This window comes from Corvus hawaiiensis, chromosome 7, assembly GCF_020740725.1.
Source record: "Corvus hawaiiensis isolate bCorHaw1 chromosome 7, bCorHaw1.pri.cur, whole genome shotgun sequence".
In the NCBI taxonomy this organism is placed as follows: domain Eukaryota; kingdom Metazoa; phylum Chordata; class Aves; order Passeriformes; family Corvidae; genus Corvus; species Corvus hawaiiensis.
Genome location: NC_063219.1, coordinates 13,075,850 through 13,103,675, shown reverse-complemented (window position 1 = coordinate 13,103,675; position 27,826 = coordinate 13,075,850). Strand labels below are relative to the sequence as shown.

General features: G+C 39.8%; 2 protein-coding genes across 10 annotated transcripts; both read right to left on the bottom strand.

Annotated features, from left to right (window-relative positions):
• Positions 1-6: 6 nt before the first annotated feature.
• Positions 7-11,719, bottom strand: CASP10 (caspase 10). 3 transcript variants are annotated; one of them, XM_048309119.1, is made up of 8 exons: positions 11,635-11,719; positions 6,218-6,556; positions 5,975-6,074; positions 5,261-5,396; positions 4,340-4,428; positions 2,838-2,943; positions 1,587-2,091; positions 7-1,096 (listed from the first exon to the last, which is right to left on the bottom strand). In XM_048309119.1, the coding sequence occupies exons 1-8, from the start codon at positions 11,640-11,642 to the stop codon at positions 925-927; spliced, it is 1,455 nt and encodes a 484-aa protein (XP_048165076.1). In that variant the 5' UTR covers positions 11,643-11,719; the 3' UTR covers positions 7-924. The 3 variants fall into 3 exon arrangements, with proteins under 3 accessions (XP_048165076.1, XP_048165078.1, XP_048165077.1); XM_048309121.1 differs by lacking the exon at positions 11,635-11,719 and adding an exon at positions 8,461-8,917; XM_048309120.1 differs by lacking the exon at positions 11,635-11,719 and adding an exon at positions 8,710-8,916.
• CFLAR (CASP8 and FADD like apoptosis regulator) lies at positions 9,551-27,164 on the bottom strand. 7 transcript variants are annotated; one of them, XR_007204719.1, is made up of 12 exons: positions 26,866-27,161; positions 25,199-25,324; positions 22,885-23,316; positions 21,896-22,001; positions 20,837-20,972; positions 20,571-20,668; positions 19,649-19,700; positions 18,853-18,902; positions 17,821-17,899; positions 14,374-14,869; positions 11,635-13,453; positions 9,551-9,982 (listed from the first exon to the last, which is right to left on the bottom strand). XR_007204719.1 is itself a non-coding variant. In XM_048309125.1 (12 exons), exons 3-11 carry the CDS (start codon positions 23,178-23,180, stop codon positions 13,318-13,320), a joined length of 1,449 nt encoding a protein of 482 aa, XP_048165082.1. In that variant the 5' UTR covers positions 23,181-23,316; positions 25,199-25,324; positions 26,866-27,164; the 3' UTR covers positions 9,551-11,896; positions 13,305-13,317. The 7 variants fall into 7 exon arrangements, 6 of the variants coding, with proteins under 6 accessions (XP_048165082.1, XP_048165079.1, XP_048165080.1 ...); XM_048309125.1 differs by having other exon boundaries at positions 9,551-11,896; positions 13,305-13,453; positions 26,866-27,164; XM_048309122.1 differs by having other exon boundaries at positions 9,551-13,453.
• Between the last annotated feature and the right edge of the window lie 662 nt (positions 27,165-27,826).

Genomic DNA, 27,826 nt, shown 5'->3' with positions numbered 1-27,826 from the left:
CTCATCAAGCTCTTAAAATGTATGAATTTAATGCAGTAACAAACAGGAAAGACACAGGCATACATAATAAATGCTCGTAACAAAACAACATAGCATTATTTCAGTTAACTCACAAAATTCTGTTAGCAGCTTAGTCAATAGAAGCCTTGTTTCTCAAATGGCTGCATTTTAGATCCTAAACCAATAAATGATAATTAAAAAATGTAATGCTTAACAAAGTTAATCTGACTGCTGTATTTCATGGCATGCAAATCTTCTATCCTAAATTTTCTCAGAAGTGATGGGAAAATAAACGTTCACAAGGTCTAACAGAGGGAATAACAGGCAGCACTTTGGCTTTACTCAGTTCTGGAAAACTTCATTGTACATGAAGTTTATATTAGCTATTTGAGGGTATCAGTGTGCACTGTAGAACAAATTGCTGATTTCAGTTGGTAACTGGTTCTTTATTAAGTTTCATTAGAGAGGAAAGAAATTCTTTTCCACTTACTACTGAAGGTTTTGTCTCTTCATTCCCACTTTTTTCTCTCTATGAACATAGCTAGTGGATTTAGAAACAGGATTTAAAATTGTTAGCCTGCAAAATAAAACATGATGAGACTAAACCAGACCATATGAAAGCTTACATGCAACCCCAATGCTGCCAGAATAAACCTTTTGTATTTGCAGCCTGTGCAGATACAAAAATGTTTAATATGACAGAAGTGTGGTTCTTCCAACACTGATAACTCTGAATATATAGATGATGTAAATAGCTGGCACATGGATTGTTTTAATTGTATCTCCTCCAGTTTCACAGTTTGTTTGACAAAAAATTTATGAGACCTTGCATCAAAGCTAACAAATCCTCGGGGTTTTGGCTAACTGTCTTAAAACAGGTAGTGTGATGAACTGCATTTAAATGAGATGATAAAATGATTTGTTTTAAAAGCCTTGATGTTGCTCTGAAGGTGGAGGGGCTGTAGGTATTGGAAATATAAATTTTTTTCTGAAGGTATATGCTGGCTGGGGCATTTGCTTCTTTGTCCCTGAAGGGCTAACACGTCTGGCCACATCTTCGTTAACTTGTGTAAGAATTGACAAAATATCTTCACCCCTACAGCCAAAAGGAGAGAAAAAAAAAAAAAATTACTTATTAGTGAGCAGATGGCAATCCACTTAACATCTCCCTGACCAGCTAGAAGATACAGTATGAACATTTAAAACACAGAAAAGAAAACACATCCTTTTCTCCAAATTTCTCTTGTCCTCATTTGAGTCATATTAAAAACCTAAGACCTTTTCTTGCTCTGTCTTGCTTAATTCAACCAATAAAGAAAAATAGTGGAATAAAATATTTTTACCTATATCCACTCAAGAAACTGCGCCGCCTGAAGATTATAGATGTGAGGTCTTGAGTGTTTTTTCACAATGAACTTCACATTCTTCAGATTACATGTATGGTACTAGCAGTGTTAATGTAAATTTATCAGTGTAAAATCATCAGTTTAACTAATGCCGTCCACCTTAGAACATGGGTGGGTGTTCCTAGATGAACTGCCTTTGGAGAAGAAAAATTTAATCAGAGCACTAAGCCAATTATTTACCTTGGTACCAACAACTGTAGCTTGCTGCAGAGGGCCTGAATATACCAAGTACCCTCTTCAATGTGCCGGAAAGAGACGTAACCGTCAACTGTGGCCATGCTTAGGAGGAAATCAGCCTCTTCAGGAATACTTTCAAAAAGAGGAAAGCTGTCTTGCATGGAAGACAGGTCAGAAGTTTGTGCACCAGTATCAACATAGACAGGACGCTGTATTTTGTTACCCTGGCATGCTTGGATAAAGAAGAGTTTGGGTTTTGCAGCCAGCTGGGGACATCGACTGGCAGTGAAGTGGGACATAAGGGTGCGTATTAATACAAGTTTCTCATCTGTCCCGTAGATTGCTCCTGACTCTCCATGAGATAGAATACAACATACAAAACAGTTCCTGTCTTCGTGATCTTGTAAATCCTGCCAAGTTTGCATGAGACTTCTAATATCCCCAGACGTCAGATCTGTGTATGTTCTCACATCCAGACCAAGCCATGTGAATACTCTCTCCAGTTGCTCTGTAAATAAATGAAAGATAAAAGGAAAATTTAAGGCAAGAGAGAAACATTTTATGAAGGCACCATGCAAGCTAATCTTGGAGGGGGAAAGACCTTACACCCTCACCCTTCTGCAGATTCATCCTCACACTAGTACCAACTAAAGGTTAACTGGAATAAAAAAAGACAGCATCAGCTCAAACACAGAGTTCCTGGGTTTTTCTAGAAAAGTTTCAGAAAATAGTGCATACATTGTCATTGTAAGTGAGCACACAAATGACACTTGAAAACATGAAGAATCTGCCCTTGCCCAGTTTCAGATAAGATCTTTTGAAAACTTCCTCACATCATTATTTTCCAGGTGCAGTTTTGACTATTAAGAGTTCCATACATAAGAGATAAATAGAGAAAACAGAACAAAGTAATAAGTATGAGTTGCTTGATTATGGAATTTTGCATTATATTAGGGAGAATGATGGTTTAATTTAGTTTAGTTTTAGTTCTTTACTATAGCTGTAGATAAAGGATAAGTAAAAAGAGATTCTTAAAGTTATTCAAGAATGATCGAACTGAAAAACCCAGTGGTTACTTGTCCTTTAACCTTTCCTCCCCTAGGATACATAAATGACAATTTAACACTTATCAAATATTTTACTCTTTTAGAATATTAATTACCATACACAATAAAATACAGAACAATACTACATAATCAACTCACCTGGGGAAACAGAGACTAATCCTCCAAAAATCTCACTTCAGTAACTTACCAGCATCTTTGCAAGAACCCTTCCTCTGAGAACTATTGAAGTTAACATTATTAATAATGAGACAAAATCCTCTGTGTGGTCCATCCATTTTGTAGCTTGTCATATTCTGTGGAAAGGAGATGAAAAAAAGCTTACAGTTTCAACAAATTTATTCAACTTACTCATATTTCCTTAACATGTCTCAAAATTGGCATCCAGGAGTTAGAGGCACCTAAGACTGTGGGCTATTTTTGAACATCTGGAACTCAATGGTGCCTCCTTGTGTGAAAAAACATCAGTGGAACTCCAAGCACACTGTCACCATCCTATCAAACTGTAGAAGGAGGGTTTAGCATTTGGGTTCTCATCTGTATGCAAAAGGCAGGATTCAGCAGCCAAACTCTGCAATCTGAGTTGGTGATGGGGACAGCACTCCCCAACTGTTTCCAATGTCAAAACAGTATTTTAGCTTTGTGGCAGAGGATTCACAGTGGAACTGTAGGATGTTAGACATCTGAGTTAGTTATTTTTGAGAACAGTAATGAATACCTGGAGCAGGCGATTCATACTGATCCACTGGAAAAGGATGCAAGCAGAACAGAAATCTCAGAAGTGCATAAACCTACCACACTAGCAGTTTTTCTGCTAAGACTTAAAATTACCTCCCACTGTTAAAAAAGAACATTTTTAAAGCTTAAAAACTCCATCCACTGCAGTCCCTTCCTGCTCACTAGAGAGCAATACACCCCTCCTTTTGTGCATTTTAGTAGAACAAAATGAAGGCAGCGCTCCAAGTTCCTTCAACAGCTTTGCTACAGCAGTCCAAACATCAGGTGAGGAAAGGATGTCATAGCACTGCACTTCAAAGAATTAAATTGCTATAAACAAATGGAGCAACTTGTTCCTTCAGTATCCATGGTCATCACAAAGTAAAGGCCAGAGGGAGATTTCAGTGGTTCCACTGCTGTGGTAAAGAGTGCACATAAGGCTTCTAAAGAGGGATCTCACAAAAGAGATCTCTTCTCATGTACCAAGACCTCTGCAATAGCTTACTAAAATCTCTTGCCTCCTTTTAATCTTTCTAACAAGGGCTTTGCATGCTACCCCTTATCACTTCTAATTTCAAGATGCCCTGAGGCCTTTTCTAAGCCAAATTAAAAAAGTGAGAACTGTGAAGCTCCATTTGTCTCTGTCTTGCACATTCTACTGCCATCTCCAAAATGCACAACTTAGACAAATGCAAACTGTTTTTGCCTTTATCAGGACAATAAGCACATGCACTGGTGTGTGAATAACTTCAAAGGTATTATGCCCATTTTGCCTACAACACACCTTTCAATATTGCTAAATTTCTAGCCTCCAAGGTTAAAATATTCTTTGAAACATGCCAATTTGTCAGTCAAGTCAAGAAACTTTACGAGACGTACAGATATCTCACATGTCCTTGCATGATGTCATTTGAGAGAGGATGAAGACCTCACATCTCTAGGTATTCAAAAAGGATTTAAGAGATTGTCTCAAACCTTGGATTCATTTTCTACATTGCTGAATTCTCCACGCAGCTCCAGGTTTAGTTCAGGGAAGGCTTGCGTAAAATTAGCTGCCTTGTTATCTAGAAAAAACCCCAGCATAGATATTTATGAAGATAAATCCAATATTTGTGGACGTAGCAAAAAGGAGTTTAGCTACAATACATCCCTTTTTGTATTTGAAATACTGTTTCATTGAAAGGAATGATTCCTCCATACAAGACAGCATGGTCATAGTCAATGGATCTATTCTGAACGTTTTCCAGTTATTTTTATTACATATATTTTTGTGACAAAGGCAAAGCTTCTATTTGTATTGATACTGCAGAACAAAGATATCCATGGTACAAGGATAGATTCTACCCAAGACATTCAAATTAATTTTTCATCTGGAAATCAGCTTAGAAATTAACTGTATTTATGAAGACCCCTGAATCACTTATAAATCTCATATTTTCTTAATACAAGAACAGAAATCACCTGTATGCTCATAGCCCATGTACCAGACACATATGCACACACACAGTTTGTCTTGCCAACCTATTAGTAGGCAACTGCCTTTATGTAGTGCACATTCATAGATCACACAGTGCCTTTTACAGGACAGTCGTCATCATCTCAATACTATTAATGGGGAAATGGAGAAGTGTGACATAACTATAAAGGGATTTTCAGTTTCCCAGCCTGTTCTGTATGTGCTGGGCTGCTCTGTGTGGCCTCAGATATTCCAGCACATCCCTGTTTTTCATGGATTCAGCTAGGAAATAATGCAAGCCAGGAATTGCTACACCAGATTTATGCCACTCTAGCTCCTGTTTCAGCAATACACACATATGACCTTAAGTTCAGTTGCCCAGACCCAACTAGTACTTTCTGCATTTTAGCAAACCTACTCCTAGACTATGAATTTCTCACCTTTTGCCTTTTTGTAGCACTTTATTGTCTCCAGGAGATCAGGTGAAACGGTCACGCAGACATCCTCCAGTATCTGTACATTGTCTTTAGTTAAAAGACCCTGTTTTTCCAATAAAATCAGCAAATCCAAAGCAGACTGACAGCCAAAAGGAGAGAGTAAAATATAATTATTGTTCCTTAGAAATCAAAACATGCCTCTCAGCCCTGTCTGTCTCAAACAATCACATTATTATCTGCTTTTCTCCCTACCAACAAGGACCAAACAGTCAATTTTACATCACTGTTGAAGCAGAAATGTTGCTTCATGGAAAGCCACTGGTTGTGTTATTATTTGGTATGGTCTTTTTTAAACAGATTCACCCAAACTGTATTAATGACTCTTGGCTTCAAGAAGGCTTCACTGCTGTGAAACAGTACCAATGACACATGGACATGAATCTCCCTTGCATATGGCTCAAGCAGGACAAAGATTTGATTTGTCACTTTTTTATAATCTGATGCTAGACAGTGAACTGTCAGTGACTGACCTTGGCACAAGGGACCAAATTCTACTCTTAACCTGTCAACATCTTCCTTCTTGCTATCCCTATGAACACAACCAGCCTAGCTGCATATTATAGCTCTATTCTGCCAAACACTTTTCACACTTCTGCTCCTATTTCCCACCTTCCTTCCCTTCCCACCATAAACACATTTGGCTCACTCCTCACATACAAGAGTTATCCATCGCTTTGGAAGATGATTTTGCAGGAGGAATATGATTTCCTTCAACATCTCATTGGTGATATTCTCTGACAGTTCATACAGCATCTGCCTGTAACAGAGATCCAGTGAGATAAAAGTGGAACAGAAGATGGTGTAAAAACCAAAGGCAATCTAAGAACTCAAAAATGGAAAGGAAAACAGTATGGCATAGATAGCAGTAATGGAGGGAATAGATTTCCACTGCAAGCTTACCTGTATGGAGATACTCTTCCCTTCTCATGCAGACGTTCTTGTACTTTCTCCTTGGTGTAACCAAGTTTCTCGAGCAAGGAGTGACATTTAATTCTGTATAAGAGTTCAGCTAGTAGGAAAGTGTCTTCTGCATTCAGATATTCCTGAGCCATAAGAAGCTTAAAGATGTCTAGTGCTGACTTCACACCTTCTAGTTTTCTGAGGTGGAGCAAGTCAGTACAGAGAAATTTTAAAGCTTCTACATCTTCAGTCACCAGATTTTCGCTAATAAGCAAAAGCTGCTGATGGAACTTCAAGCTGACATCATCCTCCATGTTGCTGGAACAACAGTCTCTCTGCCTGAAAGCAAAAAGCAAACACTAGTAACACTTGCATCTTCAATATAGCAATCCTTCTACTGAAATTTTACCCAATGACTGCTTGGAAGCCCTGAATTACCTTTTAATAAATAAAGGTTTTAAATAAATTTGAAATTTACTTCCTTCTCTAAATACAAGACTACAAAAAAGACCAGATTTGGCAGAAGCTCCAAACAACCCAGTCTATAATTGAAGTTAGCTCTTGTCTGAGCAAAAAACTGTGCTGGATGACCTCAAGGTCTGAGTTTCCTGTTCTTTTAAACATCTTCCACATTTAGATCTTCGCTTCTCTCCATTGCAACTGGGAGGAGTCCCTGCAGTAACTTATTACAACTATTGATGGAGACAGCACAGTGGTTCATGCATATTCTTTGATCCATAGTCCAAGGGCTTCTTTTCTGGCTGTAGCACGGAGGTGTTCCTCTGTTACAAGGCTGACACCCAAGCTGAAGCTGTGGAATATCCATTCACTCCCAGTTGTATCTTGCTTCCAGGTTGTATATGACATTTGGCATAGAAAAACCCTTATAAGCCTCCCTTACAAGTAAATTTCAGTTAAAATGTAATAGCACTCAATGCTCAGTCTAAATAGGCTCTGCACAAGCAACTCAGTCTTACTGAGGTTTAATAGAGACTGATCAACCTTCCACTACACCAACTTCTTCCCTGTAACCTAGGCAGTTCTATTCTGCCCATGGAAGGTTAAATAGGTAAAAAGGTGCTTCAGTGCCTTCTGGCTGGTAGGTCTTCAATCTTATGTTTAGAACAGCTGGAAGCAAAGGTTTCTACATGAGGAAGCACAAGAAAAGTATCAGGAAAGCAAAGAAGGGACAGCACCTATGAATCCAAAACCTTTGAAACACCTGGGAGGAGAAAAACCAAAGAGGATATCATAACCTGTGGGGGCACAGAGGAGCCTTCTTTTCCCTGTGCTCAATAACTCCAGTTCTCAGCCTGTCTTCACAAACAGAGGTGCTCCATCCCCCAATCATCTTCATGGCCCTCCTCTGGACCCACTCCATCAGGTCCCCATCTTTCCAATGCTGAGGACCCCAGAGCTGGATGCACTCCAGGGGGGGTCTCACAAGGGCAGAATAGAGGGGCAGAATCACCTTCCTCGACCTGCTGCCGATGCTGTTTTTGATGGGGACAGTCTTTTGGGCTGTGAGTGCACACTGTTGGCTCATGTCCAGCTTTTCATCCACAATAACCCCCCAAGTCCTTCTTTGCAAAGCTGCTCTCAGTGGCTTCTTATCCCAGTCTGTATTCATATCTGGGATTGCACTGACCCAGGTGCAGCACCTTGATCCCGCTCAAATTCCTTCATCTACCTTTAAAATAGTTTCCAAGTCCGTGTTGCTACCATTCTTGGAAAAGTTTTTTCATTTCAGACATTTCCTGCTTGAGTTTGGAATACCTTCAAGACTTCTCCTCACTTGCTAGGTGTCCATAAGCTTTCCTCCCTGCCTCTGGACGGAGGGCAGGCTGGGCTGGCCTGGCCACCTCTCCCAGCACTACAATGATACCGCCAGCTCACCCGCTGCTCAGCGTACTGCTATGGGGTTTTTAGAATCCTCTATCGCTTCATGCATTTTACAGGTCACTGAAAAACATCATGGTAAAAACCAAGAGTCCTAAAGCAAAGGAAAGCGAGCAAAGAATCCGGTAAAACTGGGTGATGCTGAACACCCAGCACCAACACACGGGGGCGCAGGATGTGCTCTCTGCCCAGGCTTGGCGCGGCTCACTCGCACATTCACAGCTGGGCTGGCAGGGCATCGACACAGAAAAGTAACGAATCCGCGTCTCTTACGTATGCTTTGAGATACAGCCTCAGAAAAGGAAAATCGTATAAAATAAACAGGATAAGGATTGTAAAATTACCTTTCTCTTTTTCTTTATAAAGTTTTACTGACTGGAGCACTGCCCCAAAGATTTAAATATAATGCAAAGGCCCGGAGCGCCCGGGATGCCGGGAGCTCAGCCCGCAGGCCCACGTGGGAGAAGAGCATCCCGGAGGCCGCGCGGGCAGCCGGGAGCAGCCACACAAAACGAGAGCGGGAGTTAGGCTCTGGGCTCGGGAGATGGAGCCTTCCTTCGTTCCCTCTCAATTTCAGCCCCCCTTTTTGGTACCTCTCACACGAATTCCAATCCCGAGCCCTCTCCCCGCAGCTATCCCGGGCAGCGCTTCGCGGCTCCTTTCGCGGTCACCCTGCCGCGGGCCGGCGGGGCGTGCCCAGTGCCCGCCCGAGGCAGGAGGCGGTGCCAGCCGCAGGGCGGAAAGCGGGACTAGGTGGATGTGAGGGAAGGAGCCGGGGCACGTGCCGGGAGCGGGCAGGGCTGCCAGCGGCCGCGGGGCTCGCAGGAAGCGCGGCGGCGCCGCCCTGCCCCGCCGGGGAACGCTGCAAGGGACCCGGGGAAAAGCTTCCGGCAGCGCCAACGGTGCGAAGTGCAAGTCGTGACTAGTAATTCGTCTCGCTTTTGCTGCCAAGCCATTTTAAAGCAGGCTACATCGCAAAAGGGCCTCAAACATTTTAGGCACATTATTTTTTTTGTTTTCCCACTGGAAGGACGCTTGAAGAGCAGTGCTTGTGGGAGAGGGCCGCCATACCATTTGTATGCGGGTCTGTGTGTCCGCTGCAGTAACGGGAGGAGGAGGAAAGTGAGCAGACTCTGCTCAGCGCAGGCTCCTCGGGGCCTTCAGCATCTCCGGGGTCATCCGTACCCCGCACATGCTCGGAGAGAGGATGGGAAGTGTCTCCTTGCTCATGCCAAAAGTTGTTGCCCAACACACCAAGAGCAGCTGAGTTACCTGTTGAAACTATAAGGCTTGCTGTCCTTTATTAAGTCAGCTCATTTTTATAGAGCTGGAGAAATTCACAGACAAATGTAACAAGTTATAGAGGTCTACAGGATAAACAGACCAAGAATTTCAGAGTTATTCTATGGTCTAGAGGGAGACAGGGACTATCAGTCTGACTGCATACAGAAATTTTATTCAGAATATCAGCTTGAAACCCAGCATTTGAATTGAATTATAGTGTCTTATTGTTTCTAATACAGAAGCTGAAAAATAGACATTCTTCAAACTAGCCACAGAAAAGCTGTCAAATAATTCAGTATGGGGGATTTAGTTTAAATGGAACATAGATCATCCACACAGACAGCAGCCTCCTTTCAGCCATACCATCTTGCATGTCAGAAACTTAAAAACTCTGGAGACCAGAAAAGAATTCTCAGAAACTCCCATAAAAAGCTTCTCTGACTCAGGTATCTGTAATAGGAGTCACTTCTTACGCAGAGTTGAAAGGGGAGATCAGCCATACAACATGTTCCATCTACAAGTGCTAGCACTGTAACTTCCTCTTGAACATAACTTCTTTTTTGGATGATGAGTTGACAACCACTGTAATACACAAATATGTAACAGTGCAAAGTAAACTTAATTTATGGCTCAGCCACGTCAGTGTAGGTGGCTGAGAAAAACCATGCAACTTAAATATGGGACAAACCACTGAATCTCCTGCCTCATAAATACACCTTCCGAGCCACTTAAAGGCATCACGTATATTCTGCCAATTCTCTTTCCCCTCTTCCATATATACAGCACATACAGAACTACAGAAATTTCTATTCCAATTATCAGAAACCAAACCTGAAATTAAGTGCCATGGAGCAGTGACTTTGACAGCCTTATTCCAAGCTCTGACAACACAGGAGCAGAGTAACTTGTTTTATCTCCTTCAATAGTAGACTCTGAAAACTAGACATTTTGGCAGTCCAAGACCATGAAATTTCACCAGCATGTCACTCTTTATGTTCTTGTGTTAACACCCTAAAATCATGATGAATCCAAAATTCTCTTCCCCCTTTTCTTTTGGCTAAAGGATCATTTAACCTGAAATAATTTCATTATCTGCAATACGTGGAGAACTTGATGCAGTCCACACCCTTCATCCATTTCTAGACTTAAATTTTATGTGTGCAGTACAGCAAGAAGAGACAGTCCCTATCATGTGTATGGAGGGACACAGAAACCTGCTAAGTGTTTTGGAGGGGAGGCCCTATGAGGAGAGGCTGAGGTCAGTTGGTTTGTTCAGCCTGGAGGAGACTGAGGGGAGACCTCACTGCAGTCTTCAACACCCTCATGAGGAGAAGCAGAGGGGCAGAGGTATTGACTGCTTGTCTCTGGTGACCAGTGACAGGCCTCGAGAAATGAAACTGTGTCAGGGGAGAGCTAGGTTAGATTTTAGAAAGAGGTTCTTCACCCAGAGGGTGGTTGGGCACTGGAACATGCTCCCCAGGGAATAGTCACAGTGCCAACCCTGACAGAGCTCAAACAACTTTTGGACAACACTGTCAGGTACATGGTGGGATTCTTGGTGTGTCCTGTGCAGGGCCAGGAGTTCAACTCAGTGATCCTGATGGGTCACTTCTAACTCAGCATATTCTATGAGTCTATGATTCTATAAGCTATGGGAGAAGTGACAGACAACTGCCATCACAAAATTCCTGCATAAAAACTCACTACTTCTCACTAAGCAGCAGGTACAGGGAATCAGCCTACCCAAATACCACTCTTGAAAGAGGTGTCAAGGCAATAAATACTGCTTAGGTGAATGATTATAGTTTGAGCACTGCTATGGTTTAAGAATCTACTGAGGATTAAAACATCAACATAAAAAAATCGGTATCTGACAGCCACGAATGCTGCACAATACATGTTTGTCCCCACAACTCTCTAGAGGGTTGTAATCACTTCCAACCAAGCAGCCATATACAAAGAGACTCCCTCCCTTTTCCACTGAAAGGGTTAATTACATGAGCCTCTAGTTTTCAAAACAGCATTTCTGCATAATTTCTTAATGAAATGGACTTCACTTACTGTGTCTTGCAGTAAGGCAAAAAACATATATACTTCTTAACCTTCAAACCAAACTTACATTGTCACATGTAAAAGCAGAATATATCCTACTGTTAATATTTTAAGTAAATAGTTTATTTAGCATTACTCAAAACCCCCCAACCAACCAATCCACAAAACATCAACCAACTCACCACATCATTAGAGTCTGTAAGGATAGACACTATTATTCTCACTTCCTTTTTCCTGTTTTCTTCTCCTTCCAATATTGATACTGTATTTCTCCTCCAAATCGTCTTTCCCCTACTTGTTCTTCTCTTGATGCTCTCTACCATTCCCCTTCTTGTTCCTGCTTAAAATTTCCACATTTCTTTTCCTCATCTACCTCCTCTTGGTTCCATTCTCCCTGCTTTTGGTTGTCTATAGGGTAGCAGAAGTGCTCATCGAATGCAAAAGCTAGTAAGGGAAATGGGAAAGTGAAGTTAATTTGTGAAGATCACATTTATTAACATCACTTAGATATCCAACTTGAAACGGCATCTTATTTCTACAACCACAGGAAATGTTCCACTATCTGCTTCATTTATCAGGCACCACAGGAAGTAACTTCTAAGATTCCATATCTGTCATTTTTGTATCCTTCTCTTTTTCCATTAAAAAACATAACCAGAAACCAAGCAAGGCACACCAAGGCCTTCATTTTTTTTCCTGGATAGGAGACTATATTATGAGGAAAAATTAAATACTTAAAAGTGGTCTACTTTATTGTCACTAAGTTCAGGGACAATAAACTTTAATACACCCCATACAAGTTATACTGTTATACAACAAGCAGGTTAACTGAACTTTTCATGTTAGGTAATTGCTACATTGGAGAAAAATTTTTGTATTTAAAACAATTTTCACTTTTTTTCACAAGAACAAAAGCACTTGAAAAAAAAATAAATTAATAGAGGCATATTCTTTTTCATAAGGAATAGCAGTGAGGACGGGGTGTTTAACATAATCCAGTCTTAAGGGCCCATGGCTGCTACACACATTTAAGCTCAAATATTTTAAAGTATCTTTTTACCACTATGCCTGGTGCAGTGAATGTGAATCACGTTTCAGCTTCCACAAAATATCTGACAAAATCCCACATTTTTTTAACTGTGTGGCAGATTACTGTTATGTCCGGTCACATGCAGACTCATTTTTGCATCAGCAGAAAACATACTTGGCCCAAAGCATGGCAGACTGTCTCATTTATTAACACAGAATGTGTGCTGTGGACAGTTCTGACAATGCAATCTTTAATGTGCAGCAAGAAGGCAGAATCCAGATTATTGAAAAGACCATCTCTCTTTCCTTTCTGTTTTGCCAGTCTATAGAGGCATGCAAGGCAGCACTTGTTAGCAGAGATCTGGCATTACTGGGTAGGAATGCTTTCCTGAGACATTTGCCACTATTAGGTGCCAGGGAAAGTAATCCATGCATTTCAATGGTTTGGGCTGGCTTGTATTTGTTTAAGGATTAACTGCTAATAGGTATGTTAAGAACCACCAATGAAACAATAAAAACACTTGTTTTTTCTTGGAAAACACAACAGCTATATGGTGTAGACCTCTTTCCACTCTGTTATATTCAGTAGCAAGATCTGTTGCAGTGCTATACAATAGCTACCATTCTCATCCAAGCTTTCAGAGACTACTATACTAAAATACAAAATCTAGTGTCTTAGCACACTAAAATGCTTGTAAATTCCTGTGTTTGGAAGCAACAGGCACTTTAGATATACATGAAGTAACAATGCATAAAGTAAATATATGCATGAAACTGTTTGCATCATAGCAAACGCTTCTTGTTAACCATTTCAGATATGTACTTTGTAACAGCAGTTAAGTGGGGAAAAAAAGTTTCTTCCTCAGTGTGTGCTGGAGCAGAAGTGAGTATTGTTGGCTTGGGTCAGCGGTCATATTCCAATCGTAAACTTTTTTGTTCAGTTCCATATGAATAGCTAATAGGCAGAGTTTCCTGCAGCAACAAAAGAAAAAGTGTTCCATTAGAGAATGATGCAAGACAACATTTAAGAATTCAAAAGAGACAAGAAAACCTTAGATTCAGCAAGGAGAAAGTTTGCAATTTCAGTCTTTACTGCAGAGGCAAGACCTCTAAAATGCAAGGCTGTACATGCGTTTTGAGACAAACTCTTATGACCCAAATCATTGTTGTAATGTTAATTATGCTGACATGACAATCTGCGATTTCATGACAAGGCTTTAGGGTTTGTAAAAAGGTACTAAATGTGAGCATTGCAATTACCTTGAGTAACAGTTCCTTGTTAGATCAGTTGTATAAATAAAACCTTTGTTGGTAAGTTATATATCCAAATGTATCTGCCTTTTTCTCAGATTCCTTTTGATCTCTTTAAATAGACAAAAGTTTTCTGACAGTTTAAATTCAAGATTACATATTGGCAATCTGTTGGCTCTGCGAGCAAAGGGTTAATTAAATTTAGAGAAAGTAAAAAATCCTTCCCTCTCTACTGCCTTTTTCCTGAACTTAAGCACTGACTTTTTATATTCGCAAGCAGAGCTCTTATTGGTACATGGCAATGCTCAATTTAACAGAAGCCTTGAATGTGCCTTTTTATCTTGGAGAAGGAAGATTCCCAATCTTGTCTAAAGCACTGACATACATTATCCAGGACAGGTTCTTCCTTTCTCACTCTGCAAAGCCCAGTGCCATAAAGAAACTTCTCCTACTACCACTCCTAGTTTAGGCTACCTTTCTATGCAATTGTGTGAGGATCAGGTGTACCTGTCTTTTAGCCTACGACACTGCAAGAAAACACATTTCAGGACCAGACAGGATGAAACTTAAGGTTTCTCGTTCTCTGTGACAACAAGCTATCATAGGAAAAGGGTTATTTCTTTCCTCTTATTTTAATTTACCTTTTGTAAGGATTACGGAGTAGTTCAGCCAGACAACGCAGATAGTATGAGGATGAAGCTGGGGATTGTTCTAGTGTAGACACATCCACCTTGCAATGACTCCAAAAGATGTCTGCTGCTTGGGGGATAGTGACTTTAGCACTGATATTCTCACCATTCCCATCGACTTCCAACATACTGGTACATTCCTGCTCATTTTCTGGCACAATATAGCTCTGAATAAAAAAAAGCTTCGGTTTTCCTAGAAGTCCAGGACATGAGTCTGCTGTGAAGTGCTTCTTTATTTGTTCCAAAGGGAATCCAGAAAAGGTATGGTCTGTACAGAAGATGCTCTGAGAATTTCCACGGCTGACCAATATGCAAATGAAGCTGTCACAATTTCTGTGCTTCTGCCACCTTGCAACTTCAAGCAATGTTTGATTCATGGAGCTCATATTTAAATATCTGTGACAATGAACATCATAGCCTAAGCCTCTGAAGGTCTCTTCCAACACATCTGAAAGAAGCAAGATGTAATTAATTAAATCAAAGCACACCAAGGCTCAATCTCAACTATAATGAATTACAGTATTCACAGTGTTTTGCTATTGAAACGAAGTAGTTTATCACAATAATTAAAAAATCAGGATTACTTGGTGTTGATCACAGTACATTACATACTTAGAGTACTATATGCATGTTGTCTTTACTGCGAGTTACATGTTTCATGACAGCAGAGACACTGTTATTTGGCATGTGATCTGTTCCAAATTCCACAGACACTTACATGCTTTCATTCAGAGCCAGTATTCCAACTTCCTAAGACTTAAAATATAAGGCAAGAAAAAACACACTTGAAATGATGAAGAGTGATCTGGATAGCATGGGAAGTCTGCTTCACTTTTTAACTTGTCAAAATGACTCTGAATGGTTATTAAAGATATACAGAACTGCATAATAAACAGAGAGGTTCCCTTTCCTCAGTCAAAAATGAACTTGCTGCAGGCATTTTTGCTTCCTATTATATAAAATTTTAAGTGATGAGCTCCAGGTGAAGAATGGACACTGGAGTCTCAACTGTGACAGATAGCCAAATCCCAAGACTTAACTCTTACTGTATTTGTGTCAACCTGTGCTGCAGGAAAATGTGCTAAACTCTGAATAACTACTTCGATGTTTCTTAGTATGGGAGTGAAACCAGACACATAGTGGTTAAAACCATAGGTATTAAGTGTTCAGAGAACCACAAGCTACTACTATGACTTACACCTGTAGCACCATATCTTTAGTATAAAGCACATATACATTGCCCATGAACAGCTTCTGGTAGGAAAAGAATTACCAAGTGCCATGTTTATGTAAAATTCCTTACACACATAGGAAGCTTACACATAGCTGTTCTTTGACTTCACAAGTTTAACAATGCCTAATTAGCAGAGGCTATTTCAGAGGTAATAGCAGCAAAGCAGCTGTACTACCACACTGTTCTCCCCAAAAAGCCTATGGTGAACACACGAAACAGAACTTGTAACTTTCCTCAGCAAAATAAAGGGTAGATACAAACTCTACACTATAGTGATATATAGTGATAAACAAGAACTAAAGTTTCATTCCAGTTCTGCTGTTTTGATTAAATTTTGTAAAATAATTCAGAAACTGTCCAGACATTTTAAATTTGAGAACAGAAAGATAAATCCCCCCTATTTAATGCAATAAAACACGCTCTCAAAATTCTGACTATTCAGTATCTCTACGGTCTAGCAGGTACACACTCAGTGAAGCTGCCCATCAGTCAGGGGCAGCAGTATGTGTGTAAAATGAGAATTACTGCAGTGAGAGTGCTTTTCCTGTAATGTACTGATCTCACTGGCACATGCCCATATACACACAAACACAAAACCTGGTGTCACCTCAGTCCCCACACACGCTAACTGTCACAGTTTAAAAAAACAATTCAGAAACTTAGAGCTGATACCTTAGTTTAACAATTAATCAGAAATTATACATGATAAGCCTTGGATACTTTAAGGCAAGACACACCACAGCATTACATGCTGCAGCCTGAGATCAGAAACTATGTGTTTCTTCAACACTAGCTATCTCCCAACAAAGCTCCACTGACTTTTCAGCATCTCCACCCTACATAAAACACTAGCCTTTTCTCCCGATTGTTTACAATGTAAGGGTTAAAATTGATTTCCAAATGGAAAAGTCAAAAGCAGCTATTTACAAAACAGCAAAATGCATTTCAGTTTGAATTTTATCAGCATTTGATAAATTCATGCTGTTTACACTGGGCATTATAAAGTGTAATTCTTGATCCTACAGTATCTAATACTGGTTCACCTTCCGGAGATTAAATCTTGGGTCACTTACAGATTCTAATGGATACAATTCCTAATGTTTTCCCTGCCCTCTTCTTTTTCTTTAGCATACTCAGACTTCAAAATAGCGTGGGACAACAACTCCCTAAGTGGTGAGTGCCTTTCTAGCAAACACCTTTAAGCAATGCCATATGCCCTGTGCCTTCTGAATCTCACTAGCACCATAATGTACTTCAGTGAAAGTCTTGCTTTCTATCGTTAAATGCTGACAGTGCACTGGTAACTTCAAACATCTGAGACACAGACTTTCTGTATCTGAGCTCCACAACCACTGCTCTTCAACTACATCAACAATTCTAAGACAGTCCATCTGCTGGACCAATACATTTGAGAAAACCAAAAGATGCCTGGAAAGCCTCTTCTTCCCCTACATCTCCCAGCTTATTACAGAACTGACTGCAAATGCTCTCTTCATTTTTATTTTTAGCCTCACGTGTTACAGTGATTAGAGAATGAGGGATGTTTTTGACTAGGCAAAAATCTAATTCTTGGATTCTAGAAAGGCAGTCAGGAAACCCCCACATTTCACCCATGGCAGTGACCACACTGACAGCTGTAGTGACAATTTCAGTTAAACTGTGCAAGATGTGACAGAAGCCCAGGTGCATTATTAATAAAGGATCTCATGGCTATTCAAAATCTCTGGTGTCCAATATAATTGCACTTCAAATCCACAACAGCTTTGGTTTTGGTTTTGTTAACTGGTGGGAAACACTCTCTTTACTATCTCTGCCAATAACCTGCTGTATGACTGTATGACTGCTTTAAGCCTAATTATTCCGTTGGTTGCTGAACATTCTTTTCTTCCCTCCCAAAATTCAGTCTATCCTCTTACAAGTTCTTTCATTCAGAGATTTTGCACCAAAAAAACCAAACGTTCTTTCCAATAATTAGGACAGTTGGCTTTAACCTGAGGTCAGCCCTTCCAACTCCCTGCTTTAGAAGACTTATTAGAATTGGCAGATTATCTGACTAGGACAACATTACCCTAATCTGGCTGGTAAATGTACATCATATTCTTTATACTAAATTGTTCTAATTATCTGAGATTAACAAGTTAAGGAACTTCAAATTCCAGACTTACCAGTGTCATTGCCAATGCAGTCTATTATCAGACATATTCCTAAAGGCTGACTTTGCATTCTGTAAGGATCATCACACGTCTGAGAAATGTGAAAGCACAATTACAAAGTCAATACATCACTGTCTCAACTTTTAGACTTCACTACTTTCTCAAATTTTACGTCAGACCTATTAAATTATATTCTGTTGTTTTCCATCAAGTAGCTAGCAGAAATCTGTCTACTGGGTTGTAATGTGTCTTACCTACACAACAAAAAATCAGGAGAAAGGGACTAATGATTCTTTTCCCTCTATTTCTAGTACAGGCTTAGTTTTTGTGTCTTGTGTTATGCAATCTCACTACCATAAAGATTCTTTAAAAGAGACTAAAACTGTACAAGCTTCATACTGCCAATACAATAAATGTAGAGAATTTTTGTGTTTTTTAGGTGTGCAAGCAAGCACTGCTCATCAGAACATCTTCTAATTTAGTGGAACAACCTCCTTGTTGCTAAATAATCTGTAATGACTCTATCACAACTCCTCTCCCCTCTGAAGAGAATTGATTGAAACAAATCAATTTGCTACAGGTAACTCCCTGGCTCCTGACCTACAGGAGAACTAGTGAAAATAGCAGTAGGCCATTACTATCGTCAATACCCAAAGCATGTCTGTCTTCTGCCTGGAGAGCAAAGAGGGAGAAGGGAATCAAGACCACATGCAAAGAAGCCCTGTGATTTCTAATGCAGATGGCAAGAGGTCGGAACTCCAACAGCCTTTAACTTGGCCTCCACTAATAAATGTACAAGTTCTGTGTGCATAGTATATATACGTGCATTTTGCACACTGCTGCTTCCAGAGTAGCACAAATATTTTATATTAAAAATGTATTCTGCAAAAACAATTCACAGAACCTGTTTATGGCTGAGGACATACACATTGTTCTGTCTGCACACAACTAAAGGAAATCTCAAAATGAAACACTAAGAAAACTAAGGTAAATATCCAAAGAGGTTATATTTATTTACATGCATACATATACACAAGCACATACCTTATGTGGCACTGATCCCGATTCCTGAATGGACAGGTGAACTGGTTCTGCTGCAATTAAAACAAACAGAAGTAATCTCAGTATGCAAGTACCAGTGATATTTCTTTGATACCAGATCAGTTACAAAGAAGAATGTATCTAGTTCAGCAAAGTTCTCACCCACTGGGACCTCTTAGTTTCTATGTATGCTACTGAAGTTTAAAAATCCCTAAATTATTCACCTCTAAAATGTTATCTGGATTTCATTCTACATTGCTTGGGGCTAGAAGAAACAAAGAATCTCTTACACTGAAAGAATTCAGCCAACTAATGTTAAAAATCACCATATTTGAGAGGTATTTGGGGTTTCCAGAGAAAACACAATACACATGGAAAGAACCTGGTATTCAAAGCACAATTTCCTGGCTGGCCTGGTGGGGAGTTCACTGCTGAAATGACACAAAAACTTCCTACTCCAGAGTTAACGAGCAGAGCTGCACTACACAGGCCTCCAGAGCTGGCTTGTCAATCTTATCCATGGTTTTACTAATAAAAGTATTTATTCTGTTAAGAAGTTTTGACAGTGGAAGTTCACAGTTTTTAAGAATGTTTTAAGATGTGGCATCACAAGTAAAGCAAATACAAGACCATACAATAAGGCCAGGCTCACTTCTGAGAGGTATCAAATACTCTCTGCTCCTGGTGTTATTAACAGGATTAGCCATGAACACAACTATCAAACAAGAGTCCTTTTGATATAATGAAATTCATAATTTGGCTCTTTCAGATTATCAAAACTTAGATAAAATGCTCTTACCCAAAGTAAGACTCGATCCATTTTGTAATTTTTCTGTGTTCTCATTCTGAATCTGAAATGAGGAAAAAAGGCATCATTTTCCTGCTCCTCAAGAATTAATAGACATGTTCCAAAATAAAACAGCAGCATTTTTTCCTCAATAAAAGGATATTTTAGATTCATTTCTATCAACTAAACAGAATTACAACATAACATTAAAAAAACCTAACAAGAGCACAGACAAATAAACACCCAACTGTTCCACCTCAGAAAACAATTACCAGCTTGTCATGAACAGCAAGGAAAACCCTCTGAAGATAGGAACTTTGTTTCCTATAGAGCAGCAGGGAGCTGCGTATTTACTGAACACGACAGAAATAATCTCATCAAATTTAGCAAGGTTTAAGACTTTAAGAAAGGTCCTACTAATACAATATCAGAGCTAACCCAAATATAAAGAATACTGCATGCAATGCAATTTGTTGACTTTTCAGATACTGAGGTATCTTCTTAAAATGAGTTTAAAACAAACCACAAACCCCTGCCCCCCCTCCAAAAAACTCTTCTTAAAAAAGCTATAATTTTCAGCTTTAAAAATTAAAAGCTACTTTCCCTGAAATGTCCAGAGGTACAAAAAAGAAGAAGAATAGTCAAAGCAAAACTTTTTACTCCACAGTGTAGTACAAAAAAACTTCCAAGATACAGATTTTGTATGTTCAACTAATAGGAAAAAATTCACAGCTATCCTTTAAAGGGCATCTTTCTCAGACAGAAGATTTAAATCAGACCCTAAACTCAGAGTGTAACAGGAATAACAGAAACAAACCAAGCAGTATTTTAGTCACTAGCCATCTCTCATTCCTCAGGCTCTGAAAGATGGATCTCCTTTTAAAGTCTGGCAATATTTAGAAATAAAGGATGCATTTCACTTCTGTATACTTACCCCTGAATTATAAGGAGGATCAATAAGATTGAGATTAGGGAGAGATGCCTGATGAGCATTTACATATACTGGCTGAGAATGAACGGAGGACATTGAAGCTGCAAATTTAACAGAAACACAAATACACCATCATATTTCAACTGTTTTAAAAACCTAAATCTATGAAGAATGCAAATACCCTTATTTGTAACTCGTAGTTTTATCTTCAGTAAAAGCACATCTGATTCTTGCCACCAAGAGTAACCAGTGCAAAAAGAGCATCTTACCTTCGTGTTTGTACTTCTGGATCTTCTTAATCAAGTCTATCCTGTGAATACTTCGAAAACAGTTTTCTATCAAATCCAGTTGATTAGGAGCCACCAAATTTAGCTTCTCCAGGTCAATTATAAGAGCTAGAAAACTCTAGAATAGCAACATAAACCCAAACACGTCAGTAATTTGTTCTCTATCAGAAGTAACAAAGCAATCCAGAAAATACCATGGGGAGGTCATAACGGCTGTATAAACAATAAGAGATGTTACACCTTCTAAGAATATTCTCTGGAAGACATAAGAATCCTTGGTATTATCACAGGAGTAATAGAAACTACGAAGTGATATTCTTAAAAACCAATCCTAAATTTTTGAGGAAACAGTTTTGTATTTCATTTTTGCTACAAAGCCAGCCACTGGGAATGTCCCCTAGCATGCCACAAAGCAAGCAGCAAGAAAAGCTTTGGGTAATTTTCAAAGTTGCTCTCCTTCTTTGACTGAAGATAGAAAAGGAAAAAACCTTAAAGGAAGAAGACAGAAATCTTCAGTCTTCTATGCACAGTGGTCAAGGTTTCTGAATCCTCTCTACTGAATTTCTGCTTTCTCAGAGGATTTAATAAAATATTCAGAATGCAAAGGTATAAAGACGTAATTACAATGTATCTGTTCTTCTGTAAGTGAAGCAGAGCACAAACAAAAAGTGACCTTGTAATTCAAGATACAGTTCAAATGATTACTGGTTTGAGATCATTCTTATTTGGACTTTCAGGTTAGTAATACTGAAGAAAGACTTCTGTAAAATGCCTTCTGCCTATGAAGTTCATTCTACCACTGTACAGTATAACAAGCACTGTTCCCTCTTACTTTTTACTAGTTTTCCACGCTTCTTTCCTTGAATTAAAAGTCAACAAAATGAAGTAGAAGCCACTACTTCTTGTCTGCTTCCTGATGTTTTTGTACTCCTGCCTCAATACTCCTTGCAATACTGTCTCCTCTCCTTTGCTGTCTAGCTACTTCTTTTCTTATTTTAATCTCTCCTTGCTCCAGAGGAGAATACCAGCAGGAAAACATACCTTATCTTTTGCCATTTTCATACGAGGTGCATAATCTCTGAGTAGAAAACCAAGAGAACCCACTTCGTCTTTTTCCAGATTTTCATTTATCTCTACCATTAGTACCCTGAAATAAAGTTGAGATATTTCTAAAGGATTAGCTTGCAGCAAGATTCCTCTTGTTCCCAACTACTTAACTTCTCCCCATGTTCCAGTCTTAATCTACCATTTCTAACTAATAAACAGGTAAAAAACCTACCCTGCTTCAAGATCCAATTACAAAATACCTACTCTTGCTAATCAGCACCCGTGTTTTTCAGACTGACAGTGTAATAGCCACTGTTAGGAAAACAGAAGTTTCCTTAACGTTTAATAGAGATGAAGTGCGAGAATCACACAACAGAACACATCCTTCATTTTTTTACCTATTAGTTACAGGGTTTTTATTTTAATGAGAATTTAATACAGGAAAATCTTCCTTATGAGTACATGTTTTTCTTTCTGAAGTCTCCAAATAAAATAACTGGAATTTCTTAATTTAAGCCTCGCAAAACAAATACAGTAAAAGAAGTAAGAGAGAGGTCCTTTGAGAAAAGCTATACCACATGGCTATGTGCCCAAATCCATCTAGAAGAGAAAGTATCTCTAACTAAAGATATTCCTTTAAAGTGTCATTTTTATCTGCTAATTCAGAATTCTACAAACATCACTGGTTTTATTCACAAACACACAAACTCCTTAAATATAGATGCTTCTAATGCCATGACTGGTAAGAAACTACAAAAGTTTAATTAAGGGACTAAACTTGACTGTAAGTCTAGGTATAATGTCTTTTTCTGCTTTTCTTCTACCTTCAATAAATATTCTCTGAATCTGTGAAGTATTTAAGAAAATAAACAAAAACCAATTCACCCATACACCACCCTCCCCCCCCCCAAACAAAGGAAGAAAAAACCCCACTTATTTTGAACAAGATAGTACAGTTTTGAAATCTGAAATAGATATATTACCTGTAATCAGGGATAAGTCTGAGACTCCTGGCAAGGTGAGCTTCTACTGTTACTTTCTCAGTGTTCAGGATCCTCCTCAGCAAGTCAAACCTCTTAACTCTGTACAACAGCTCAGACAAGCCAACAGGAGTCAGTTTCTCCCTCTCATTCAAAGCCACCAAGATCTCTTTAAGATCAGCATTGGCCAAATCAGGAGCAAGGTCTCGGCACAGGAAAACCATCATCTCTTCTTCTTCTTTATCCAATTCTTCTTGAATCTGATGAATAAGGAAAGCTGGCACTTGGCACCTGGTCATCACTTTGTTGCTGTTCTTTTAAAATTGCCAGCCTACTGGTTTTTAAACAGGAAACCAACATGATATGAAGCCCGTGTCTACCACAGCACTTCTCTTGTGTTCATTCTTAACTAGATGCATTTTTACAAGGGCAGTTCTGTGGGAGAGAATTAAAAGGTAATAAATAAGTGTTCTGCTGCACAAGTCCACAGTTAGCTCTGCTATCTGAAGTATTTCACTTTCAACTAACACTCCAACATATACTACACAGACATCCTTTATCCAAGGGACTCTCCCAGTTGTTCATTACAAAACTAAAAGTATTTGGAAGGTCAAATTAATCAGAAAGACAAACAAGTTCTTTTAGAGTAAATTACCTTAACCCGAGTCTGTATATTCCATAGGAAGTGAAACAAAAATCATCAGCTTGCTGATGAATGGTAGATTAAGCATTTCTGAAAGCTCTGCCCTTTTCTGAGCAACCCTCCACTCCTCTCACCGTCACCACCTTTTCCCCCCTAAAAGTCTCAAGGCATTTTTCAGGCAGAATTTTTAGAGCTCAAAGGTAGTGCAACCACACACAGACAAAAGAATGAAGAAAAAACCTCCCAACCATATAAAACTACTGCTATCAGGTATGCAATTTGTCTTAAATGAAGCAAAAATAGAGGAAATACTAGCAAGATAATACATAGTTTTTAAAACACTAATTATCTGTGTTAATTCAGGAGTGGGTTTTCTTATTATTAACATCATTTAAGGTGATTCCAACCTGAATGAGTTACTGGGGTTATAAGGATTCTCCACACACACCCTCCATGCCCAGAAAGACTGAAAATCCACTCAGAGAAAATATTTCAATCTTAAGTATGCAAATTAGTTAATTCTGAAGGTATAGATAAGACACAGACCACGTTTTTCTTCATGACGCATGCACGTATCACCATCCTGAAAACTGAAACAAAAATTCAAACCTAGAAAAACCCCCAGCCTTGTGATTAACAAAATCAGTAGGGTGCTATGCTCAATTTCCACTGCCACCAACCATGGAAATTCTATCTAACCTCCTCTGACCTCCATGACATAGATGGAAAAAGGGGAAATGAGCAAACCTGAAGACAAATCTTAGTCCTTTCACAGAGTTTGATCACTATACTGCAGAGTTTTGTTTAAACTGTACTGGAAAACAAAAGCCAATTCAACTTCAAAGCCTAATACACCAAAAGATTCTAGCACCTGGATAAGATTTTTTTAAAGCATTTTCAGCCTTTTGTTACACATTCTGGAAGTTACAATCAACAATGTCATATGTTGTGTCCATAAATTAAGCAGGTGAGATAAACTCATCTAAAAGCTTATATTTTTTTTTTCCTAGTGCTGTTTAAATGAAAAGTAACTAGAATTATCTCCTCAGCAAGGAAGAAACAGATTTGGTTAAACCCCTGGACTGCCCACTAAAAGAATGTATCAGAGGATAAGCAGAGGAACCCCTCATGTACTGTAATGTGTTTTGGAAAGTTTTCTATCAGAAGAAAAGCATATTTATTGATAACTTATTTTCAATCTAGCATCAAACACTTGTGAGAATTCTGTAGAATGACACAGACTGTTTTCATGACATAATGCAGTCAAGAAGGAAGAGGGACAAAGCACCTTCATATGAAAGTACCTCCCAGGCACATTCAGCAGGGACTTTCAAAAGAACATGAAGTCATAGTCTAAAGTGAAAGAGGAATTTAACAACTTTTGGCCATTTTCGGAAATATCAGAAAAACTTTTGAACTACTCCAGTTGATTTTTACCCAATCTTTTAAAACTAGTTAAAAAAAAAAGGGGTGGAGGGGTGGTAGGGAGGAATTTCCTACTGAGTTGAAATTTCAGACATGCAAAATTACTATTTATATGTTAACTTAAAAATAATCTGCCTTTAAAACACATATATGAATTATCTTCTTTTGTGAATTTCCTTTCTATATGATACATCACATGCACATTATAAAAAAATGCTGATTATACTCTCAGTGCTGAAATTCGCTTACCTGTATGCAAATCTGTTCACAAAAACACTGGAAAACTGGCATTTGACCATTGCCAAATCACTGATCTAGATCCAGTACACATTGGTTTCCATATAGGATTTTCCAGTGATTACATCAACTCATTCTCTGTTGGACAAATATCAAGACGACAAATTACTGTGGGGGGCCTACTTCCTAATTTTATGGGGGAGGAGAAACCAAAGAAAATGACCAAGGGTCATTCTTATTTATGACTGCAGTGAACCAGGAATGATGTTCTAAATAAAAGGAAAACCAACTGTGCATATACAGTGATTTGCCAACAATATTCTTTGGGTACTGAGTGGGGAATGAGTAAGAGCAACAGGAAGTGACTTCTTAGTATAAACTAAAACAGTTTATAACTTTGCATCCGAAAGCCATGTGCCCATATTTTGATAGCAGGAATGTCACAGGACTGGGGCAAGCCTGATACATGCCGTGTGTGTACATCTTAGCCAGATCCACGCCACCGTAAGAGATGAAGAGCATCATGCTCCACTCTTCCATCTGATGACCACTTTTTAAAACATCACAAATACAGTTATTATAGCTGCAAAAGTTAAAGAAAAAGAGAAAAGCAAACACAACATAAACCCAGCAGCCTAGCTTTCAATTATCTGGACCCTGCAACAAGATGACTTACTGAATGTAAATTCTCTACAAGGAGGAGAGAAAAATCAGTTTATCTTCTAAGACCAAATAAAACACTTCATACTCATCAGAGATAAAGCTGCCCCAATAATTTTTGTGTTCACATGCATGCATAATTAGGCTTTTTTTCCCCCCATCCTTGCAAGGAGCAGGAAATAACAACATACTATAACTTCACACAAAGGTGCACAAGGCTCCAGTTAACTCCTTGCTGGCATTTTGTATCTTGAACGTTTCAGAGTCATCTTTGCAGCAATAAAACCAGGATATGACACCAGTGGGTGTCGTTGTGATTTGGAAAATTACCTTTCTTTCACAAGACGAACTCATGTGGAAGACCTTGTGTTGGAAGGAGAGAGTAAAAGATGACCTGGCTACGGGCGGCACTGACTGTGCTTTGTGCTTCCTCTACTCTGCATTGTTTGAAAAGGTGGCGGTGGTGAACGACTGCACTTGGAGCCAGGGCCATCTCGCATTTTTCAAAGTTGAAGAGCATGCTCCTCAGCTTTCACATTTCCCAGTTTCCTCACTGGCCTACGCCCTCTAACAGGACTTGTCCAACGTACTCCGGAAAAGCAGGGAATTTCTGAGGGAGCCATCGCATTCCTTATGCTTCAATAGTTTTCTCTCGGTGTAAACTAGTATGACCACGCTAATTTGTTTTAACACCCTAGTCCTCCTAATTAAATCAAAAAAAACCCCAAAACCAAACAAAAAATCCCCAACAACTAAACGTGGTTTACGCAGATTTCCTGTCAACTTTTTAAGTACGTCATTTTAAATTACACTCGGTTTCGGTTGTCGCCGCGGGCCGAGGCCGAGCTCCAGCCTCGCTTGCGCTGGACGCTCCGGCTCTGCAGGACGCCTCTCCCCCGTGAACAGGGACGGGGACCCGATCTCGGAGCACGGGGTGTTGGGCCGCCTATGCTGAAAGAGCAGGGTGGGAAGTGTGAGGGAAAGGAGGGGGGAAAGGAGCGGGGGAAGGTATCACGCACCCAGACGCGTCGGGGAAGTCTCTACAGCAGCCAGGTCCGGCATTTGGAGCAGGGCGGAGCCGGGGCAGTATCGGCACAGGGGCTGCCGAGCCCCGGGCCCGGGGGGGAGGAAGGATGATAGGTTTAGTTTTGTTTCCGACTATACCTCTGGAGACGGAACTCGGGGCTGCACAAACACGACCGCCCAGCTCCCACCGGATGGAGGCGGGACAGGGCCTGCGGCGTCCGGCACCTCCCCCGGGCACGGACACAAGAGACGGGGCAGCGTTGTGAGGAGATGGCGGCGGCGCGGTGCCGTGTTCAGCGTGGGCACAGGCGTTTGTAGGCTGTGTTTTTGTCCTGCTGCTGGTCTGGGGACTGACAGAACGGCTCTGTATTGGCCCTGCGATCTTTGAAGTAATAGCAGGTTTTTCGGTGACCTGCTGTCAGCGTGAGCACATGTTTTGGCAGGAGTTTAGACGTAACGCCTTGAATGGTTCATGACTCACTCTGAATTTGTTCGTTCATAGTGAGGATAATGTACAGTTGTGTGAAAGTTGTATGCTTCCCGTTGTATAATCTTAAGTAAATATTACGTAACGCCTTGTTCCTGAAAACTGGGCGTTGCAATTCCCTTCACATAAACCAGTAACTTTCATGAAGCTATTTACTGCGGGATGCGTTGGCATCTGGAGCTGCTCTCCAAAAGGCCTAAAATCTGAAATTTTATTTTATTTGCTGAACTAGACAAAAGCCACCTCCATATATGGTGCAATCAGACAACTCCCAGCTCAATGGAGTTCAAAGCATTTGCGAAATGGAGTAATTTTTTTGGTGCTGCTAAAAACAGAGCAGTGGAAGCGCAGTACTGTGGGAGTAACACACACGAAGAGTTGCGCTGTCTTTGGAGCTGCAGAGAAAAAAGAGAAAACAATCGCCCACCCTAGCATTTGTACCAAGTGACAGCTTTATGTTCTGAAAA

What these genes read in the sequence shown, in the direction of transcription:
- CASP10 (XM_048309119.1), bottom strand. An exon ending in GTGCTACAAAAAGGCAAAAG is followed by an intron (nt 4,429 to 5,260) that starts GTGAGAAATTCA and finishes GGTTTTTTCTAG; the next exon opens with ATAACAAGGCAGCTAATTTT. An exon ending in ATGTAGAAAATGAATCCAAG is followed by an intron (nt 2,944 to 4,339) that starts GTTTGAGACAAT and finishes TCCTTTCCACAG; the next exon opens with AATATGACAAGCTACAAAAT.
- CFLAR (XM_048309125.1), bottom strand. Translation starts at nt 23,180, where the DNA reads ATGACCAGGTGCCAAGTGCCAGCTTTCCTTATTCATCAGATTCAAGAA. An exon ending in TGAAAATGGCAAAAGATAAG is followed by an intron (nt 20,973 to 21,895) that starts GTATGTTTTCCT and finishes TTGCTATTCTAG; the next exon opens with AGTTTTCTAGCTCTTATAAT. An exon ending in CTCCGTAATCCTTACAAAAG is followed by an intron (nt 13,454 to 14,373) that starts GTAAATTAAAAT and finishes TTGTTGCTGCAG; the next exon opens with GAAACTCTGCCTATTAGCTA.